Raw genomic sequence first — 18,076 nt, forward strand, 5'->3', positions numbered from 1 at the left:
GCTCACTGAGGAGCTGTGTTTTGGATTTGTGCTGAACACACAGATAAAAGCAAAGATAATTTTGCTAGTATTAAGTAGAGCTTACACTCAGCAGCCTGGTCCTGCTGTTGTTTATCATGGTAATTTCAAGCTCTGATCCACCTTCCTGTCAGTTTCTAATACAAAACTTATAAAATGCCTGCTCAATTAAACATTAATGCATAATAATCTCATTTTATGTCCACCTGGTTCATGTCAAATGCTAAGAATTTTCATTCCTGAGATTATCAGCATTAAGAAATTGTCACAATCTCTTCCAAAGTGCAAACCTAAGTCTTTCACTTGTATTAGTAAATACAACTGTCTAAGCAGAAGATTCTTTTAAGTTAAATTATGTGTCTTCTTGTCTCTTTGACCTTAGTGTATTTATGCCACAGCAAGATTGCTGTGGGTGCAATGTAGCGTGAGCACAGGAGTCAAAGGAGGTAAAGGCTCATCAGCTGATACCGCCTACTCTGATACCCTGTTCCTCCCTAGAGTGAAATAAAGCTCAAATTAAAGCCTTTCACCAGATCTACCAGAACATCGCTTGACCCTCCATCACATCTCGGAGAGGGAAACTGTTCTGCCCTTCAGCACTTGCCTTAAATTCAGCCCCTCGCAGACTACCTTCTTCCTCCCTGAGTTGTACATTTTAACATGCACAAACAGCTGCCTTCTCAGACAGACACACCCCAGCTAATACCGTCCCTCCTCACATTCCATCCAGGGCTTCGTTGCCCAGTCGAAGCTCCCACTTTTCAGTTTCTCCGGGCTCTGGTATGTCCGCCCTCCCTTCCACAGCCTCCTCTCTTCAGAGCCCACATGAAGATGAGCTTAGCGAAGCCCTCCGGATCCCACATGTAAGAAAACACCCACGTTTCGCCTTTTGCTCTCGCAGGAAGCGTGGGACACGGCAGCTCCCAGAGCGGCCGCCCCACGCGGCACAGCGCTCCCTCAGCCCCCCGCTCCGCCACCAAAGGCCACTTGCGCACCGAAACAAGCGCGCGGTGACGACAGACCGGGTCGTGAGGAGCGGCCGCGCTGATTGGTTACGACTCGGTGAGCAGGGCGGGGCCGGGCGGAACTGCTTTGCTGATTGGGCGGAGAGCGGGGCGGGGCGGGGCGATTGCGCTGATTGGCTGCGGCGCGGCGAAGATCGGGGCCGGCAGCCGTTGGCGCGCGGTTTGAAGATGGCGACCGCGGCCCGAGACGCGCCGGGAGTGGCGGACGGCGGCGGCAGCTCCAGCTGCAGCTCCGTCAGCAGCTCCGTGAGTTCGGCCCCGCCGGAGGCCGTGGAGGCCCTGGCCGCGGAGTGGATGCTGGAGTTCGCCTGCTCCTGCCTGTGCCGGCACTTCGCGGAGCAGAGCGGGGCGGAGTTCTGGCGGTGGAGGGACGTCGCGCAGGGTGAGGTGACTCTTGCATGTGTCAAAGGGAGACCCTACAGAAATAATGAATGGCTGTCAACAAGAAAGTCAATTCAGGTTGAAGCAAGTGCAGAAAGGTAGGAAGGCAGTGGTTCCAGATGATACCCAGCAGCTCCTTTGAACCCCAACAATTCTGTGATTCACTTTTTATTTTGAATGGTTCTGTATTATGCTGTGAAGATTAATTACTATATCCAGCACATTAGCATAAGAAATTCACAGTAACCTGCATGATAGGAATAAACTCATGATAGCTCCCATTTTAAAATATGTGATAATCCTTGTGACCTTCCAGCCTCACAAGGAGGATTTCTCTTGTAAATTTACATTTCTGAGTAAGCTTTCCATGTTGCTTTTACTGCTTTAGTTCTGTGAGTTGCTATAGCAACATATAAGTGTTACCAGTCTGTCTGTGGCTCATGGTTTGTGGACATTCCCTGAAAGTGAATGCCCACACTTCCCTGGACGTGTTCTTTGGAGCTGACAGATGTCTTTTGTAGTACCCTACTTACCAAAAAGAAAACCCTAAAATTGATACTATGGTCTTTGAATTTGATTAATATAATCCTGTGGTTAATTCTGCTGTTTCTTCAGAAGAAGATATCTTCTTTTGGTCAAGCTCTTGAATATTATTTCAGCTGTTTTAGCAAGGAAGAATACTAATTAAGTGTGCTTCACTGGTTTCTTGAGGAGTTAGAAATTTAGTGAAATCTGATAACACAGTGTCTAGTATATATCTAGCCACACTGTGGCAGTGCTGGAGCAAGACTGACTTAACTTTTCTCTTCTTTTTCAGCTCTTATTAATGGTGTCTCCCAAATACCTCCACATCAGAAAAAAACAGTATATCTCTGCCAGCTTTTGATAAGAATTGCACAAGGAAAGAATCTTGGTAAATACTCAGGTTCTTTTTTTCACTTGTTTAAAGATAGTTGTATGAACTTCTAGAGGAGCGTATTAGATATGCTTTCACATAGCTTTTACTCTGCAGATCTATATATGTTTTTATAGATATAGCTTATATAAATAAATTGAATACATTTCAGATTTTTGACTGCCTTTATTACACATGTGACTGAGCTGTCTGCAGGATTGGTGTTACTCTGTGCTGACTGACTTAGCTGCATGGAGTTTGAATGACCATATACTTCTTAAATTGATACTTTGTTGTCAGAGTAGTATCAACAAAAGAAATATACTGGAAAGGACTGACTAGCTCTTAGTGAGCAATACTTGCAAATTTAAAACTCAAGATCTGTGTTCTTTTTTGCACATTTAACTCTAGAGGTTAAAGTAGGACAGACAGCAGGAATGAGAAGATGGATGAAAAGGGTGACTGTCCATGTTTCCTATAGAAGAGTGTAAGATTCTCAGCTGGCTGCAAGTCCTTGGGGCTCTTCTTCACTACCATATCTTCTGTTTGGCTGCATTTGCAACTTGTTGGCTTAGCCAAGATGATTGTGTTTGAGTTTCTGGAAGACTTTAACTTCTTTTTTTTTTCCACTGTTTGATAAAACTCTTTGGAATGTAAAGACTTCAGAAGCAGTCTTGAAAGCATGAGCATGGAAGAAAAAAGTGTATTCTAGCCTAGCAATGCCACAAAGTCTTGTTTTTATACAATTAAATTTCCTATGTTGCTTATCAGGTATTATGTCATCCTGATTTAGTTTAGCTTGGGAGTCAAATTCTAATATTTAAAATAGTATAAAAATTATGAAATTTTGGTCCTAATGCTCTAAATTATATTATTGTATATAACACTTGAGAATATTACTTCATTGTGTGTTTTTATCTTATCAGTAGAGAATTATCTGTGTGGTGAGGAAGATTGCACATGTGTAGTAGGTATTACATCAGGTGTAGCTGCACAACATACGTGGAAAGCTAATATATGATAGCTTTCCTATTTTTCTAGTTATTAAAATATTTGATCTGCACTGATAATACAGAGTATCTGTTTCAGCTTTCTAAGAGCTAAACACTTTGGTTTTACACTATTAAAATAAACAATATGAAGTGTCATGTTACTTGATTTAGACAATAATTAGAGAAACACATGTTTTTGTTTTAGTTATGTGTTTATATATGCACATAATTCTGTTTGAAATTTCACTGTTTGACATTGTAGTGGATATAAAATAATTCTTCTCTCTTCAGTATTGTGTAAGATTTTTACCTTCTGCCTGAAAAATACATAATGAAAGGAGTAATTTATTAAGAGAGATTCTGCTGATACCATAAAATGAAGGCATAAGTGAGGCTGTACTTGAGTGAGCATCTTGAACTAAGCTGGCAGTGCCATGGGAAAAAAGCACTTGTGCACCTGCCAGCTCCTCCTGCATCTGTTACATTGGCACACTCACTTGTGTAGGTGTGCAGTGACCAGACTGGGAAACTACTTGAGAGTGTTAAGGGGATGAATATTTTTCTAGACTAGATTTCTGCCAGACCTGGTCACTGATCCTTTGCTGGGAGTTTGCACAAACCTTGGTGTTGACACAGCAGAACACTGGCATGGGAGATTGCTTCTGCTTTTTCAGTGATGCTCCTGTGTAGACCTGTTTGAGTTTCCCTCTCAGTTTAAGCACTTCAAATACAACAGAAGGTTAAGACATGGAAATAGTGATAGACACAGAAAGAAAAAAACAAACTACTTAGCATGGAGATCATATTACAAAATTAATAGTATCAATATCAAATGTTGTGGAATCCCATGCTAAGTTTAATGTATTATTAATGCCAGACCAAATACCCAATTGCAAGTGGCATTTTAAGTGAACAATAATTAGCTGACATAATACCCCCTGAAAATGCAGCAGTAATGTTACTAGCAAGGGTAGGAAGAACCAGTCTCTGGAAAGAAGACAGTTGCTTCAGGGTTCTTAAACACAAAAAAATTGAGGAAAAAGGAATTGAAATTGTATAATACATATAACTTTACTGCATATAAATAATGTAATCTATTTAACTTTATCCTTTAATTTTTATAAGTACTTTGGTTTTTTCCCCCTCTAAGGATTACAGTTTGAAAATGATCAAAAAATTTCACCTTTGGAATCCGCTCTGTCTTTCTGGACTTTACTTGAAAGGGAAGAAATTAAACTGGAAAAACTTCATGAAGAAATTCGTCGCTTGATTCAAATTCAGGTCTGTGTGACTTACTTATAATGCTTCAGGATGCTACCTACTCATTGGGAATGACTAGCTGGAATCTGCTTGGCAGGAAAGGACCTAGGGGTGCTAGCCAACAGCAGCTAAACAAGAGCCAGCATGTGCCCAGGTGGCCAAGAAGGCAAATGGCATCCTGGCTTGTATCCAGAACACTGTGGCCATCAGGACCAGGGCAGTGATTGTCCCCTATGCTCAGCACTGGTGAGGCCACACCTCGAATGCTGTGTTCAGTTCTGGGCCTCTCAGGACAAGAAAGACTTTGAGGTGCTGGAGAGTGTCCGGAGAAGGGCAATGGAACTGGTGAAGGGTCTGGAGCACAAATGTTACTAGGAGAAGCTGAGGGAGCTGGGAGTGTTTAGCCTGGAGAAAAGGAAGTTCAGGGGGTCCTTGTCACTCTCTACAACTGCCTGAAAGGAGGTTGTAGCCAGGTGGGGGTTGGTCTCTTCTCCCAGGTGACTAGTGACAGCATGAGAGGAAATGGCCTCAAGTTGTGCCAGGAGAGGTTTAGATTGGGTACAAGGAAAAACTTTTTCACACAAAGGGTTGCACAACATTGGAACAGACTGCCCAGGGAAGTAGTGGAGACACTATCCTTAGAAGTGCTTGAAAAAAATATGTGGCACTTGAGAATATGGATTAATGGTGAACGTGGTGGTGCGTGCTAGGTTGATGATTGGACTTGATGACCTTAAAGGTCTTTTCCAACTTTAAAAATTCTATTCTATCCTACTATTTTTTTTTACAAAAATCTTGGGCTATTAGCAGACTGAACTGAATTTTCAGTTTTAGTACAGAGTAAATAGATCTGTATAGGGGAACTTTTTCTATCCCATATGGTTCCTGTTTGTACCGGTTCAAATTTGTTTCAAAAGCTGCCGATCTGAAAAAGATACCAATTGAAATAAATTTCAAAACTAATTTCAGAACAAACTGTTAGAAGTAGCTAAGTGTCAGTAACCCTTAAATATATAATCATCTGAATTTTTGGAGTCTTAGAAAGCTGTAGAATTGTGAATTCTCTTGCTTTTTCTGAATCTCGGATGGAAAGTATTTTATCATATTGTTTAATTATATTTCTTGTAGATTGTAGCAGTCCATATGGAAAACAGATATTTCAAGGAAGCTGCTGAAGTTCTTGAAAGGCTGTTCACAGACTCTGAATCAGACAAGGTAGTAACTTGTTTAAATTGCATTAAAAGCTCTTGACTTTCAGAGGAGAAGGAGGGGAGTTGGTTTGCAAAGCTAGCAAATCTTACCTGCGTAACTTCAATCTCGTTATTGTCTGTGCACTTTCATACCTCTGTCACTTTAAAATGCAAAAGGAAATTTGTGGCCAGGAGATTGATAGAAATGCTGGACAAATTTTGTGGGAATAAAATGCTTTTAGCAGCAGTTGTTCTTCATCTCCTCTTTACTTCATATGAGGAGTGAGATAGCACTACAAATTCTGGGAATTTGATAGTGCTGACTACTAACAGCCAATTTGCGGATTTCTATTGTAGTAGACTCTGTCACCTCTGATTAGTGTTCTATGTACAAAAGCATCCCAGGGAAGGAAAACTTATTAGCTTCTGTAGTACAGACTGAATGCTATTATGCCTCTGACTGGAAAAGACAACATATGTGTTAGGCCACCTCCTGGTTTGAAGTTGACTGCATCACTCACAGAGTTGCAAGTTTGAGTGAATAGATCTCTAATATAATAGTGCACATGCTTGAATTTGCTGGAGTGGGAAAAACAACAACAGAAGGACTATAGGTGAAAAGAAGTTAAAAATGCCTCCTATATCTTCAGCTGGTATATTAGGATACATGTCCTATGAAAGTAGTAGCCTGTGTATAACTTACTCTTCAGATACACTTCCATTCAGAGGATTTGGATGTTTGGAAAGTGTAGATTGTGGTAATAACACTCAAATTCATAAATAAAAATGCAGCCTATACACAGAAGATAATTCTCCGGCTATATTGGCTTCTGTAAAATTCAGAGGGATTGGTAGACAAAATGTGAATTTCTAATTATCAGTATTGATGTATCCTTAGTGCTGCTGTACTAAGTTATCCTTCTCCTGAACACTGTACAACCCTTTCAATGGCAGTCTTTTTGAGGCAGCAAGTGAGAAGACCGAGTAATGGGTGGCTTTTTCTGGGTGTGTTTCGTCCACTGACAATCCTGCTTTCAGTGTTATTCATAAAGGAAATGAAAATGTAGATCTCTGGTCAGTTACACTTTACCATTTACTGAGCACATAAGGTAAATAGATACCTGGTATTATGTCTAGTTGACTCTAAAACAGTTTCAAACTGCAGCAGGAAGTTGTATAGGGATATTCAGGAAACTGTATAATCATCATGTTTAGCTTTCTGTATTTCCTGTTTAGCATAGATACCAAGTTTGCTGCAGGATTTGTGTTGTATAAAGCTGTGCTTTTCTTAGCCTTTAAGGGTGAAGCTGGCAACCGTAATTAAAACCAAGGATCCATATGTTCCTCTTCTCCAAAGCTTCAGTTACAGTCTTTTGATAAGTAAAATCAAGTCTTACATTGAACTTTTCATGAAAGAAAATGAAACTAACTTCTTAATACAGGTATGTCGAAAGTATTTTAAAAACTTTTGAAAAAAATTACCTGATACAATTAAACAGACCTATCCTTTCAAGGGAGTTGTTTAGGCAATATTCAGTTACTGTATTAGATGAAAAGGAAACTTTACCTTCTTTGGATTGTCTTATTTTCAACCTTTTTATTTTAATTAATATGTCTTGGAGAAAGTTAGTAGGAAAGAGACTGCTCTTAAATATCTTATATGAATGTTTTTCCCACAACTATTTTGATTAGAAAAATAGTTAGGACAACAGTGTAATTAAAACAAGATCTGTTTAAGAGATGCCGTTCTGATATAGGACTCCTTAAAAATGTAGCTTTATATTTAATGATTATTTTATTTAAGCTTACATGACTTCCCATACTAAAAATAAAAAATCAAGACCTGTTAATTTGGATAAAAGCTTTAGGAATTTCAGGGGAGTTAGGAGATAGAAAACTATTATTGCTGTTTTCCTGTAAATACAAATGTTCTTTACAAACAGTCTTCCTCAAAAGTGATTTAAAATTGGAAAGAAAAACATTCCTTCTTCAGTTCATCTTCAAGGGATTTTAAAGAATTTCTCTTTTGTTTACTTCATATAATAGAATATTGAATTATTCAATTACAAAAGCACAGACGTCTAAAGGTAATAAGAAGCAAATTTTAAATAAACAATCCTGAAGTTCCTCTGTGTTTTTCATTTTCTTACCAGAGAGACTGGGCAACTTAATAAATACACTCAAAGTATAATACAAGGAATACCTTTTAATGGTTTCACTTGAATGTCAGTTTTCAAGTTTATTTTTCAAGGCTCTTTCTTTGAGTCTAAGAGGAAGTGGATGCTTGGAGGTGTCAGAGATGGCCCAGAATTCCATACTAACATGCCTAAGGCCCTCACTGCCTGCATCCCCACTGCCTGGACATTTGTCCTAGTGTCTGCACCCACATTGCAAATCTTACTTTGAACAGAGTTATTCTGGCACATGGAGGAGACAACTTTGTGAGGGATTCCTACTTCTGTGCAGCACACAGGTTTCCCAGCAGTGTACCCTGTCTTCTCTGCAGAAGAACATTCTAGCTTTAACTGCTAATTTCTCTTTCTTCTAGTACCAGATGTAAAAGTATAATCATAGAATAGTTTGGATCGAAAGGAATCTTTAAAGGTCATTTAGTCCAACCCACTTGCAATAAGCAGGGACATGTTTAATTAGATCAGGTTGTTTAGAGCCCCATTCAACCTGGCCTTGAAGGTTTTCAGGAATCAGACCTCAACCACCTTGCTGGGCAGCATGTTTCATGTTTTGCCACTCTCATCATAAACAAAACAGAATTCTTCCTTGTATCTAGTCCAAATCTACCTTCTTTTAGTTTAAAAGCATTAACTCTGTCCTACCTCTACAGGCCCTGGTAAGAAGTTTGTCCCATCTTTATTCAGTGAAGGAGGCCCCTTTTAGGTACCCTGTAAGGTGTGATGAATTACTACTTCCTTCTCTTGGCAATGGAGGAGAAATAATCTTAGTTTGTGGCTGAAAGTTTGAGCAGGATGTTAGAAATATTTTTTGCCAGTGCAAAAAAGATTATATTACAAGCCTAAGGTCTGCTTAGACATGTATTTTGAACATGTTACATGTATGCTTTGTCCTGCCATGTGCTGCAGAGCTGGATTAACTTGACACCTGCCAGTTTTAGTTTCTAACTTAGTTATAAAAACCAGACTTTGGAGTACTTTGATAATATTTGCAGTCTTAGTTAAGTTCTGCAATTTACTTAACACATTTTTAAGTTCACTCATTATGCAACTATTTGTTGCATTTCTTTGTGTCCATGTAAAAATTAATTGCAGCTATGACTAAAATTTCTCCAAGATATTAGTTGTTAAAGATCTTTATGGATTTCAACTTAACATGCTAAAGTTGTTTTAAAACTACTTACTTTAATGTTAATACCACTGAAATGTCTGTCAAATAAGCACTGTTAGTTCTAATAAAAAGTATGCATATTAATCTTAGTGCAAACTCCTATCTAGGTACTGCCTGGCTTTAATTTTAAGCTATCAATTACATTTCTCACAGGAAGCCACAAAACATGTGGCATCTAAAGGGTTGGGAGCTACAGCATTTCAAAACAGACCTGTGGAAGTCAATGAAAACGGCAAAAGCGATTTGGAAACAAAACAAAGGTTTGTATTAAGTATTATACTGCTAAGGGATGTGCTTGGACAGTAACATGAAACTTGTAGATCAAAGAGTAGGTAAAAGGGGGGAAGTTAAATTCCAAACTGCTGTCCAATAGAAAATTAGCTACAAGCATGTTCCCTATTTTCTTTAAATTTGTGTTCTTCTGTGGTTGTTACTTTTGGCATTTACATGAAAAAGCTTGTCATTAAGTTTAATTATTTGTGAGGTTGCACAATTTGCAGTTTAAACAGCTGTCAGTCTATAAAAATATAAGCATGAAAAAGACTTTGCTTTTGTAATGCTTGATTGAACTTTTATTTCTAATTTCAGGCTATAGGTCATCTCAAGAAGAAAAAGAATAAGGAGATGGAATCAGTCTTACATTTTTCTTACAGCTGACCCCTTAATGATACTAGTGTGAAGGGAAATAGTTACATTGCTTCATGATTCTGACAGTGCAAGCCTTCAGAACAATTACATTATTATTTTGGAAGATGCTAATGTTCTAGGTTTATCACCACTTGTTCAGGGAGAATAAGTTGCTGGCTCTAGCTGGGATAGAATCTGTATTTCTTCATTTTTGTACTTGGAATACTTGGCATCATTTAGTTAAGAAAACGCTGATGCAGACAGTATAGAGGAAGACAAGTCGTAAGATTTTTTTAAATTTGTTTTTTTAGAAGGACAGCTCCTGACACATCTGAGAGTTATGATGAAAGACTTGTTCAAAAAAAACCTATGGAAATAATTCCTAATGAAAAAATAGAAGTGCAAAATGCCTCTTATCTTCAATTTAAATGTCTTGGGAAGAGGTTACCCAAGGAAGTGGTCACATTACCAAACCTGACTGAGTTCAAGAAGCATTTGCACGGTGGTCTCAGGCACATGGTGTGACTCCTGGGGTTGTCTGTGCAGGGCTAGAAGTTGAACTCACTGATCCCTTCCAACTCGACAGATTCTGTATTTCTCCTCCAGGTATAGGGAGGCAAGGTTAAGAGGGTGAATTCATTGATGCAGTTAGTGATTGTATGCCACTCCTTCTGTAGAGAAGTCTTAGGATTTTCTTTCATTTAAATATTGTTGAATCATATAAATGACAAGTTGCTGCCTAGGAAATCTTTTTTTTGTCTTTTCTTTTTAAGATTGATGAAAGAGAAACGGTGTATCACAAGTCAGTCATCTGCAGGCATAGCAAGGTAAAAAATTTTGTTGTTACTACTCTAGTCACAGACCATCAAGTTCTTTGTATTTTTACTTCAGCTCTATGTTCTTTGCAGGAAACGTTCAGGAGCGAAACCCAAAGAGAACAGAATTCTTCAGAGTGAGTATTAGTTTATTTTTACACTTTCAAAACAGTCATGTCAAACACTTATTTCTAACTGCTATCCAATGTGATTGGATTAATGCAGAAATGGTTGTGGTGGATAAAAACACTCCAAGTTTTGTATGGTTTCTGCAAAAATGCAAACTTGGTGGTTGCCATTTTTAAAAGCTGTGAAATGGCTTAAGGTTCTCTAGCAATTAAACTTGCAGAGTCTTTCACTATTTTCTGGTTTGCTTGGTTGGTTTACAGGACTTAGGGTATTCTGTGCAAAAGAAAGCGGACAGAGTACTGAAATTCATTTCTTTCTGTATTCTGTGTTAGATACCTTGATTGGGAAGGAACTAAAGAAGTTAGCTGATTGGAAAAACAAATTGTACTGTCAAATGTACAAAGTCAGGATGTTTGTGTGATTTCCTGGTATTACTTCTTAAAACCCTAACACAGATAATATAGTTATAAGTAAGTTCTTAAGACCATTAACCCCCTCTTACCACAGCGAGATGATGTTATAGTTCCTGCACGTGGCCAAGTTGTACATGGAAAGACAAACACTTAAGATGCCTTGAATGCTTGCCACAGTTAACACCTGATACATGTACTTGGAAATTATGGAATTTGTATACAAAGAATCATAGCTCTGATTGGTTGTTACTTCCCATTCTATGTAAAATGAGAGTAGGCCATATTGTAAAAATGTTTTCACCAAAATGAAATGTTTTGTTATTATGTACCAATTTTTACCCAAGTGTTTAAAATATAATTCTCCTGTGAGCTCTGCTGTATAAAAATTACAGTGGGTTTTTTGAATAGCCTATTTTTTGAAGCCCTTGTATTTTAGCAAGATTCATGTGTATTCATTTATAAAAGTATACTTATATCTAAAGAGACACTGAAATTTTCCCAATCCATCAAAGCATGTCAAAATAGTGTACATTCTTGTCAGGTGTAAATGGTAAAATGCAAAACTGCTGCCTTGATGTTGACTCCTCGTTGGTTTGGATTTAACTGTCTTCTAGGTCTTAACAACATGCAAAATGTGGAACAAAATGGAGTTTCTTTGGCATGTAGCCGAAGAAGACAGGTTTGTACCTATTCTCTCTTCTAAATGGAGATAAAATGAATCTGCATGCACAGAATTTTTTTTCTCGACTTTAATCTATTTTTTAAATCTAGTGCTCAGACTTAAGATTATGTAAATTACTCAAGTGCTACAGTTCCTGAAATTGTTACAGTCCCTTTCTTTTTAAAGACAGGAAATAGAACATATTTTTACTGTCTCAAATATTGTTGTTGCTACTGCTTCCAAGGCTTTTATTTGTTGAAATATACCATTAACAAAGCTTAGTGTGAAATAAAATATTCTTTCCACAGTTTGGATTAAAGAATTCAGGATGTCATTTGCCTGTGAGAATTTTGGGCAAATATCAAAGGCAACTTGTTTTCCAGCTTGGAAGGTTAAAGATTTAGCAATTTGATAATTCAATACTTTTGTTTTGTGATGTAAAAACATTTACCTGTGAGACTACTCTAGTTTTTATAAACCAAATGGTAGGGTCCTCTTATACTGCTACATTTCAAATGGTCCTTTGTGCACTCTTCATGAGTAAGCCTACTTCATTGTAGAGTTACATTAAAATAACCCTACTGTGTTCACTAATGCTAGAATTCCCATTGGTGGAACATGCAGAAGTGTGTGCCTTAATAGAACGCAATTTGAAGTTGATTTGATGTTGGGGTCTTTCAAGCTAATTTTTGATTATAGCCAATTATCCTTCATAAGTGTTCAGCATTTTATCATGGTAACTGAAGAAATTAACATTAAATATGTATATTGCCATTGTTGGATTCCTCTTCATGATATCTCTTAGGAAGCAATGTGGAGTCTTTCAGTTTAGATAATAGTACAAGTTATGATCATATATCCCTTTTGATGTGAGCTGTTTCATTTTTTCTGGTGTTCACTTTGATATTTCATTTTTCATATAACAGGGAAGACCAAATGTGCTTTTTTTGCTTTTTTTTTTTTTTTTTATCTAGAGGAGAGTTGTACTTACTCCTACTTCTTTAAGCATTTTTACTGACATTGATGTACTGATTAAATCTTCAGTTAGATGCTGTCCTCAAATGGGCTGAAGTCCTAATGAGACCTCATTCTTGATGTTTAAGCCCCTATAAAGAGTTTTTCAGTTTCTCACAAATCTCGGGAATAGTTAGATCACTGACAATCTCCTTAAAAGCTGCAGATAAAACCAGTGCCCTAAGGGAAAAAAAAAAAAAATGTCAGCACTTACTGGATTTGCTTTTTGCCTTTAAAGTCAAATTTACTTTATTCCAGCATATACTTGGATAGGTACCTTGTTAGCCAATTGCTGGTAAGCATGAACACTTCCATCAAGCTTGTTTTCAACATCAAGAATTAAACTATTTGGACCACAATGACACAGAGCTAATGAAAGCTTTGTAGTCACATATTTTTATGCTGAGCTAGTCTGTTACGGGGTCACCTACAAGCACTGTGTCTAGGTCTAGGGCTTACACATCTTGTTAGGAAAGAAATAGGAGTTGTTTGCTTAATTATGTTGTTATAGTTCAACCTTAATTGAAATATAAAGACTAGATTTGTAGAGAACTGCATCTGACAGGGGCATTGAAAATTTTAAAAGAACTTAAATGAAACTTAAGATTCAGAACTGTTTTTCTTTCTACACTTAGAAAATTTGTAGGCATCTGCTCCCTCTGTTATATTTATGCCTTACTCCATACCACTAAAACCTCATAAATGTTTTATAGAAAGCAATCATAGTTGGCCTTTTACAATCTGCTCCTCTGCTTAATCATCTGGGTTATAAAATTGTCCACATGCATGAAAGAATGCAATGAATGTCAGAGCTGTTGACTTCTAGAACTTCCTTTTCCATGTAGTCCCTCATTCAATGTTGGCATTGTTTGCTCTTGTTTTGTAAATGGCATTTCATTGCAATGGTTCAGTGCCCATTTTCAGCCTTTCAGTGTTTTCAGTTAGCTGCATAGAACAATCTGCAATGCTATTGAAAGGACACATACTTTATTTTCTCATTCCTAAATTAGGGGATGCAAGTGTCACAGAATTTAGGGAACTGTTTGTACTCAATTTTATATCCAATAATTAAATGGCAAGTCCTTTGAGTTGTCCAAAATATGGATGATACTTGATTTAACTTAAACAATGTGTCTGAAAATCTGAGTGTTCAGAATTTTGTCAGAGTTGTATGGAAAAAAAAATCCTTATATTTAAAGCTGAATGAGAAAACTCAGAGCAGAGTCCCATAATGCATAAATGAAAACAGATTACTAGAGCAGAACTGACTCAAGGAGTAACAAGATCTTCGGGTTTGTGAGGGAATGTCTTCACATTCTGCCTGGCAAACTCAAGCTTGCTCTGCTGGTGCTCAGAGCTGGCCAGATGTCATGTTGCTGTGGACCAGGAACTGTGCTGATGTGAGCTCAAGTGTAGTGCTGTATTATGTCCAGGCTTTCGACCAGTCTTGTAGCAATACAAAGCTGGAATCTACATAAATTCTGTCCCAGAGGGGATAGAGAGCTTTTCAGTGAGTGGGGCAGGGGGCAAGTTATTGCTCTGTTCTGTTCCTCAGTGAAAAGTAAATGAGTCAGTCCATGATTTACCTGTCAAGCAGACCCTCATTTATACAATAAGTGGAAGCAATTTATCTTTAAAAAAAGCTCAATGTAAGCAATTAAAAATCAAAACAAGCTAAAAACAACTCTTTAACAGCAAATGTAATTAATCATTGCAAATAACAAGGGTTGTGATTGTCTCTTTGATGAAAGTATTTGAATTATCTGGCGCTGTAGGTCAAGCATAACTGTTACTTGAATAAAGATTTTATTTAGTAGAGTTTTCTGGCATGCTCTGAAATGAGATGAACTGCATGATTCCAATGGAATCTCTGGCCTTTTAATAATAGTAGAGAAAAAGGCTGTTCACTGCTAATGTTGCAAAAGATCTGTGGAACAGGAAGAATTAGAAAAAGGAAATATTTTTGATAAAAGGTAAGCTACTTTAGAGAAGTTTTAGGTTCCTAACTGCTTAGAAATACAGTTGAAGTACTATTACTTGTAATTCTTCCACTGCTTAGTGAGGTTTGTCAGTGATCAGAATTTACTGAAGAGGCCCTGATACTTGCATTAAGCTGGAATAAATCCATCTTTGAGATGTGAAGTTTAGTCTTTATACACCTCAGCTTGCACTTTGTTTAGATGCCACATTTTCCCTTTTTGGAGAATAACCAGGATACAGTTTTGATCTGATACAGTTTTGAGGCTGAATGTTATCTAAGCTCCTTCCCCCTCAGAGACTCCCCCTTGTCTTTCATGTCTGAGCCCTGCTGCAACTTTTAAAAGTTTAAATTTAACAGAAGGTTGGAACCATGCAGAATAGCACTCAAAATTGTCACCTGGCCAGAGATGGTACTGATGATGCTTACAAGAGTAGAATCTTTTAAAGATCCCAGAAGGATTCCAGGTCATTAAGGAATAAATTTATTTTTTCTTCCTATTTCCATGGATGTGGGTTCTTTTGCCACTGACAGTCATGTTGGCTGGGTGTTCCTGCTGCTCATCCTCCCTTGTGCACAAGCAGGAGGGTATGCATTTATGTAATGACAGCAGCCATAAGATGTACATTTCCATTGGGTACATTATTTTTGGAATTAAGCGATGTAATTCACATTTCCTTGCACTTATCTGATCTACTAGTCGGGTTTAAGTTGAGGCTATTCCTTTGCACCTGCATTTCCCTTTCTGCCCAGTTCTTTATAATTTTGAAGGTTTCAGTTGTAAAGGTGAGCCATAACATGATTCTCTAATGTTCCCTTCTGCTTTATAGCCAACACTATTTATCCATTTGATAGTCGGAAGTGATCTGTTATTTACACAAGGAGGTTTTATACATACTCTGGGAAACCAACCTTTCTTCCACCAAGCCATAAATTTTAGGCCTTCAGATTCAGCCATTTACAATTCTTATGGTTCTTGTAATGTTCTATAAACATTTTTCACTTCCAATCCAGTTACTCCAATTAACCCAAGGTTTTATTAACACAGGTCCCCTTTGGGAGCCCCCATAAAGCTCTACAGGTTCAGTTACAAATATATCATTTATCTCTAGTTTCAAGATAAGGTGCTCAAGAAAATCCCTCTGACATCTGTACTCTAATAACTAGAGAACTGTTTGAAAACTTGCTTTTATATTTGCTATAAGCTCTTAGATTAATACCTTTCTGTGTTCATATATGTGGTATTTTTCTTGCCCTAGCGATGGACTCACAAAGAAGACATGGAGCTGAAATTGGGAGTAAGGGAGTTTGGAGTGGGTAACTGGGCTAAAATTTTAGCCCATGGTAACTTCAACAACCGAACAAGTGTCATGTTGAAAGACCGGTGGAGGACACTGAACAAGATCAACCAAAGCTGGTTAGGACTACAGTAACCAACTCTTCTTGACCTTTCCCTACACGAAGACCTACTCTAGTTTTTCAGAATAACATCTTATTTTAGTCTCAGAGTGTCCAGCAGTGTTGCTGTACTAAAACATGAAACAGAATAGTAATAGGTATAAAACATTTGTGTAAGCTCACTTGCTCTGGTAATGATGACTTAAATGTAAAGTCTGGCCTTTTTTGCTATATGCAATAACAGATCACCTAGATTCTGAAATGTGAAAGTGTTTGCAGTGATTTAAAAATGTCTATTATGTAAATAGGGGTATTACTGGCAATCATCTTTAGTCTGATGGAGGCTAATAAAAAGTCAAGAGTTCTGTATTTTTAAAGGGCTGTCTCTCTTTTTAGATTGACCTTTTCATATTTTTACTTCCTGCCATAAAACCCATTCTAATTTGTTTTGCTTTACTTTGAAATTTAGGTCAGACTTGTCATCTCTGTAAGTTATACTGAAAAGTATGTATGTGTTAGTATTGTTAATTTTATGAGATGATGGTTTGTTGGGTTTTTTTCTGCAGTTAAAAATGTGTAAATTCATATGATGTTGTACTTGTAAGTAACAAAGGGACTGGTTAATTTTTTACATGGAAAGGAACACTATTATACTAGAACTTAGCATCTCTTGGTTAGCTTGTGTCACCTACCTTGTCTTGACAAGTGACTTCTTCCAGAGCAGCAGGAAAGGGAAAGCTAAAAAACACATGGTCAAAGTGGGGCTCAATAACGAGTCTACACTGTCAGTGACAGCAAAGATACTCTTTGATGAGGGTCACTACCAGGGTCTCTGCTGGCCACTGCAACTCTCCTGCTCATGGGAGACTGGAGCAGATGGATGATGGCACTAGCCTGTATATCTGGATTCAAATAATTTGGAAGAGATTTCCACAATCTCAGAAAACTCATGCTTTCCACTGTCATACTGGTGTGAATCAAATGACTTGAACTCACATAATAGTTCAGTGTTCTTTTAAAAGTGAAATCCTTTCAATTCAGATGTTTTCTGTACCTTTTTTCTTGGCTAAGGTTTTTATTTTCCAAGAGCCTTATAAGAAAAAGCACCTGTCTGAATTGGTCATATTAAAACAAAGCTCTCTGAGATAATTTTCCCAATTAAAAAGGAAACTATATAGTTATGAAGTCTGAAATGTTCAGAAAGTATTAAAATCATCTCTGCTTTCTGTTTTGGAGGCCTGCTTTTATTACAATAAAATGGTAAAACGCAGTTCAAATGTTTGTTTCACAACAGACTCTTATTGTGGACAGAACCTCAAGCAGATCACCTTCCTCATTCTTGCAAAGAGACTATGGCTTCTTCCAGGAAGTCATTATGTTGCATGCAGATGCTGCCTGTCTTAACAGGAAATTTTCTCAACCTGTACAGCAGTCTTGCCAGTGCTCAGATGTTGCAGGTTCCTATGCTTATCATTGTAGATGAGCATTTTTAACTAGTAGTAATCTTTTTACTCTTAACCAAGGCCTTAGTCACAAAGTCTGGTCTAGGTCCATCTGCCAGAAAAGTTACACTATGTATTACTGACGAAGTTCTGAAGAGACCAATTCCTTAACAGTGCTGACTACGTATGTCTTCATGAAGGTGGCTAAACATGAAAACTGCAGTGTAGAGGGAGAATATTTACACAGTTACAGTGTAAGAAATTGTCTAGATGATACTGGAGAGGAACAAAGTACCTAAACTGAAATCAGTTTTAGCTTTCAAAAACTTCATTTTTATTCACCCTTGCTCTTAAATGTTGACAGTAACTATTTTCAGACTTGAAAATATTTGGCTGGCTCACAACCAAGTAGGAGCAGTGCCTGTAGACAGGGCTATGGCCAGTAAAGATGGAGAACTTAAGGAAAGCAACTACTATG

The 18,076-nt window shown here is 37.7% G+C and overlaps 1 protein-coding gene across 2 annotated transcripts; it reads left to right on the forward strand.

The window, feature by feature from the left end:
- The first annotated feature begins 1,209 nt into the window (after positions 1-1,209).
- TERF1 (telomeric repeat binding factor 1) lies at positions 1,210-17,881 on the forward strand. 2 transcript variants are annotated; one of them, XM_053951102.1, is made up of 10 exons: positions 1,210-1,425; positions 2,242-2,337; positions 4,462-4,592; positions 5,700-5,786; positions 7,054-7,203; positions 9,275-9,381; positions 10,522-10,575; positions 10,657-10,700; positions 11,720-11,784; positions 16,018-17,881. In XM_053951102.1, exons 1-10 carry the CDS (start codon positions 1,212-1,214, stop codon positions 16,189-16,191), a joined length of 1,122 nt encoding a protein of 373 aa, XP_053807077.1. In that variant the 5' UTR covers positions 1,210-1,211; the 3' UTR covers positions 16,192-17,881. The 2 variants fall into 2 exon arrangements, with proteins under 2 accessions (XP_053807077.1, XP_053807085.1); XM_053951110.1 differs by lacking the exon at positions 1,210-1,425 and adding an exon at positions 1,436-1,522.
- Positions 17,882-18,076: the final 195 nt, after the last annotated feature.

Source organism: Vidua chalybeata, chromosome 1 (genome assembly GCF_026979565.1).
Source record: "Vidua chalybeata isolate OUT-0048 chromosome 1, bVidCha1 merged haplotype, whole genome shotgun sequence".
Classification (NCBI taxonomy): Eukaryota; Metazoa; Chordata; class Aves; order Passeriformes; family Viduidae; genus Vidua; species Vidua chalybeata.

Bases quoted from the DNA above. Each gene is read 5' to 3' on its own strand.
- TERF1 (XM_053951102.1), top strand. From the start codon at position 1,212: ATGGCGACCGCGGCCCGAGACGCGCCGGGAGTGGCGGACGGCGGCGGC. The intron at 1,426-2,241 runs GTGAGGTGACTC...CTTCTTTTTCAG, and splicing joins GTGGAGGGACGTCGCGCAGG to CTCTTATTAATGGTGTCTCC. The intron at 11,785-16,017 runs GTTTGTACCTAT...TTCTTGCCCTAG, and splicing joins CATGTAGCCGAAGAAGACAG to CGATGGACTCACAAAGAAGA.